The 4,161-nt window shown below is 54.1% G+C and overlaps 1 protein-coding gene across 1 annotated transcript in view; it reads left to right on the top strand.

The window, feature by feature from the left end:
* NR2C2 (nuclear receptor subfamily 2 group C member 2) overlaps positions 1 to 4,161 on the top strand; it is a gene marked incomplete in the record, with an annotated part of 89,571 nt that overhangs the window by 66,725 nt on the left and 18,685 nt on the right. Inside the window, 3 exon segments of the mRNA XM_027776665.1 lie at positions 1 to 176; positions 1,814 to 1,961; positions 2,642 to 2,735. Coding sequence (XP_027632466.1) covers positions 1 to 176; positions 1,814 to 1,961; positions 2,642 to 2,735 — 418 coding nt within the window.

Here is a 4,161-nt window from a genome sequence, read left to right as displayed (position 1 = left end):
GCACTATGGGGCTGTCAGTTGTGAAGGCTGCAAAGGTTTCTTCAAAAGGAGCGTGAGGAAAAATTTAACCTACAGCTGCCGGAGCAACCAAGACTGCATCATCAATAAACACCACCGGAACCGCTGTCAGTTCTGCCGGCTGAAAAAATGCTTAGAGATGGGCATGAAGATGGAATGTAAGTAACAGAAGCAGGACCCACAGGGGTAGGGAGCGAGCGAGAGGCTGTTAGGTATGCTGGGCCTGAACATCGCCTGAGTACAGAACGCCCCTCCCTTCGTTCTGGTTTACTCTGGTCAGCGAGGTTACTCAGCAGGCAGCCCGTGGAGGGGGAGCTGGTCCCACATCCGACCCCTGCTCTGCACAGGGACAGGGGCCTGGAGAAGCACGCAGCCTCCTTCAGCCTCAGGGGTGCTGTCTAGGCCCTGGAGCCCCTCGCTGTGACAGCCTGCTCGGAAGGACTGAGCGAGCCCCGTTACTCACTGGGTCTGGCCTCTGTGCTTTCCTTTGGGGCTCAGGCCCTCTGCCGAGGCTCCAGGCAGCAGGGGTCTGGAGGGAGAGCCGGTGCCCAGGGTGCAGGGCACCAGGGGAGGTCTTAAACCTTTCATCTGACTCCTGTGGCCAGAATTCTGGCACACAGGAATTCCAGAGCCAGACGCTCATTCCAGGAACCAGTCAGTGTGGGTGTTAGCTCCCTAGCTGGTCGTGGGGACAGGGAGACCAGGCTCCAGGGTAAGCAGCGACGAGAAGACCAAGGAGAGTGGGGTTGGGCGGCCATGCTGCACCCGAAAAGTGGAGGCTTGCCATAGCAGGACACACGCCTACCGGGCCAGGCTGGGGCCTGGGACCCGGGGCTGCAAGATACTTCTGCATGTTCCCCAGGAAGACAGAAAGCCAGGCACCTTCGGCACTCGTGTGTGTGTTTCTAGCAACAGGAAACTGCTGCAGTCACTGGGCAACACAGGGAGATGTGTGCTTTGGAAAATCAGAGCTGTCAACCTGGTACCTGCTGAGCCCGGGTTTGTGTCTTCCCCAGTGACAGTGCTCTTTCAGACCCAGGGGAAAGAGCTGCCTCACTGCGGGGCGTGGGCCAGCCCACACTGCCAGGCTGTCTCCGCGTGAATAGTTCTGCTCAGAGCAGTGGCTGCAATCAGTTTTCTGTGAGCCCGGCTCTCCGTGTAAATTCAAGACCCAACTGGACTTCCATTTGCTTAGCAGGAGATCTGAATTCCAGTCTCGGGTTCATCCCTTCTGTCTTTCAAAAAGGTCTCTGTTTTCATCTGTTGCTTCTGGCTCGTACACGGGTCTTAAACTAGACGGCCTAAGGGAGAGGTCGCTAACTGTGGTGTGATGCCGCACCCATCCGTAGCTGGCAGCTGGTCAGGCTCGCGTTGGAGATGAGGGTGATTCCTCTGTCCTCGCGGCGTGGGACAAGGGGTCTGCCGGGAGCCCACTTGAAGATAGGCATTTGTTTTCCTGGGGAGAGTCCATTTTGTTAGCAGGAAGAGGCGACAACCCAGTGCACTCAAGGTTGGCCCCACAGGCCTCACAGGCACTGGGCTGCAGTTCCTTCGTGAGCAGCCACTGCCGCCAGCAACTCCCTGTATGCCTTTAGATTGGCCTGGCCTGGTTTGTCTTTGAACCCGTCTCCCCTTTGCAAAGTCCACTGTGAAAACGGAACTAAACAAGTCTACCACCAGAGCTCATCATCCCCACAGAAATGGATTTAGCGAGACCCCTTACTTTACCACCAGGGGTCTGACTCCTTGATTTGAAGCTTTTCTCTATACATGAATATTTATGTTGTGATTTAAGCTGTGCAGAGTGAACGGAAGCCCTTTGATGTGCAACGGGAGAAGCCAAGCAATTGCGCTGCTTCGACTGAGAAAATCTATATCCGGAAGGACCTGAGAAGTCCTCTGATAGCCACTCCCACGTTTGTGGCAGACAAAGATGGAGCAAGGTCAGTCTCTGGTCTCACAAAGGCAGCACTACCGTCAGCCTCTGATGGGAGGAGGCCCAGAGGTCCCCTGGAGAGGGCACTCCTGTGGTCACTGCCCCGCCACAGCCTCCTGCCTTGTCTTCCTGTCTCTGGGGCTCAGAATATGTCCTGCAGCTCAGGCACCGTCATGCAGGAAAACGACGGTTCTGAATTGAAGGTGGGGACTTTCTGGCAGTACAGATGAAAGGCGTAAGGTGAGATGAGGCCCCACATAGTGTCACAGGTAGTTTCTACGTCCTTTTAAATGTAATCTATTGAACTTACTGTAAAAGAAACGCGAAAAGGGGAAACAAAAAACCCTAACTTTATCATAGGGAGAACTGAAGTCGAGGGTACCTTGGTGATTTTTCCAAAGACCGAGTTAGCTTTTTTTTGGCGGAATAGCCATAAGTCCGTAGTCAGTGCGGACAGCCCTGGGGATGTGCGTGTGTGTCGTCCTGTCTCGGCTGTAGGCCCGACTTCGTGCAAGTTCTCATCGCAGAGGAAAGGGGGCTGTTGAGTTACACAGCGGACGAGTCCAGTTCTAGCTTTGTACCACTCAGATGCTCCTTGCAGCTGTGGAAGGGAACGGAGGATGCAGTGTGACCGTGCTGTGCATAAGATGTTGGAAGCTACTCTGGGTTTCTTTATGTCTTAAATAGACAAACAGGTCTTCTTGATCCAGGGATGCTTGTGAACATCCAGCAGCCTTTGATACGTGACGATGGTACGGTTCTCCTGGCCGCGGATTCCAAGGTGACGTTCTCTACTCATGCTTCTCCTGTATGTCGACAGCGCAGGCTGCTTCTGTGTCCCCCTCCCCTACTCTGGGCCTTCCGAGAGCACATGGAAAGCCTGGCCTTCTGTGTCAGTTTGCTTTGTGGTTGAGCCACTCAAGGATCTGTGTTAGGGATACCGATGGCTTTTCAGAAACTTCAGGGCTGGATGGGCATAGTCATTAAATATGTCAGCGTCTAGCCTTCAGTCTGCTGGACATCCCGTGGTTCTGTGCTCAAGACTTCTCCCATTCATAAACACATCGGCACACTGACAGCATGCCCAGGCAATGGCTGCTTACCCTAAGACAGCCTTCAGTGAAAGCCTTCTGATCCTCATTATTAGCTGATCTTCAGGAGGAGGTGTAGCCGGAGTCTGGCATTTTGTGAAGCTCTGCTAGAGCGTGTTAGACAGGGGGAACTTGATTGTGGGCAGAGCTGTTGGGCGGTCCAGGAGGAGAGGCACAGTTAGCTAGCTCCTGTGAACATAACCCGGGGGGGAGGGCTTTATCCAGGCAAGGGAACTCACTGTTTTCTCGTCTCGTTCCTGATGTAGCCAGTCAGTGCGGGAGAGCAGCAAGCCACAGCTCGAAAGAGGGCAACACAGCACCTGAGGGCACTGGCACTGCTGCTGCCCGAGAGCCAGTGTGGCCCGTAGGCCTCCTCACCCAGTCACATGCACATTGATGTGCACACTTAGCACACGACAGATCTCCTCTTGTGGGAAGGAGGGCCAGTTGGAGCTCTGGCTGGCGTGGAGGGTGGCCCTCCACCTCGCACTCCTCTGGCTGGGCTCCGAGCTTCCTGTCTTGGGCAGTGATGATGGGTGTGACGTGAGTTCATGGGTCACATCTGTCTTGTGGCTCACCCAGCAGAGCTTCTAAAACAGTGGCTGTTTTAGTCTGGTATTGTGTTGCTAAACAAAAACTCCTGAGACTGGGTGACATCATAGGAATAGAGGTTTATTTGGCTCATGAGTCTAGTGACTGGGAAGTCTAAAGGTGTGGGGCCAGCAGCTGGCCTCTGCTACATCACAGCATGGGAGGAGAACTCCTTCTTGATCTATTCATGAGGGCAGTACCCCATATCCAGATATCTCCCATCAAGTGCCACCTCTTAAAGGTCCCACCTTCAGGACCAGCAGTTGGCCTAATGGCTATGTCGCTGGACTCCCATTTAGTCGACTGTGGTTCGAGTCCCGGACCCGGTGGCTTAAACTCAGGCCAGGCACGTGTGCGTGTGTGCCCAAGATCCCGAGAGGAGGATGGAGGAGAAGGGATTGCGGTGTGACCATCCCCCCTGGGAAGTGATTTCTCGCTTTCTGTCTCTGTCTCTCTGCCTTTCTGGCAAGCGCACGTATCCTATAGCGAAAACCTCTCTAAAAAAGAAAAGAAACAAAAAAAAAA

This window comes from Tupaia chinensis, unplaced genomic scaffold, assembly GCF_000334495.1.
Source record: "Tupaia chinensis unplaced genomic scaffold, TupChi_1.0 Scaffold000704_1, whole genome shotgun sequence".
Taxonomy (NCBI): domain Eukaryota; kingdom Metazoa; phylum Chordata; class Mammalia; order Scandentia; family Tupaiidae; genus Tupaia; species Tupaia belangeri.
Note: the sequence above shows the minus strand (reverse complement) of the source record. Positions and strands in the feature narration are given on the sequence as shown.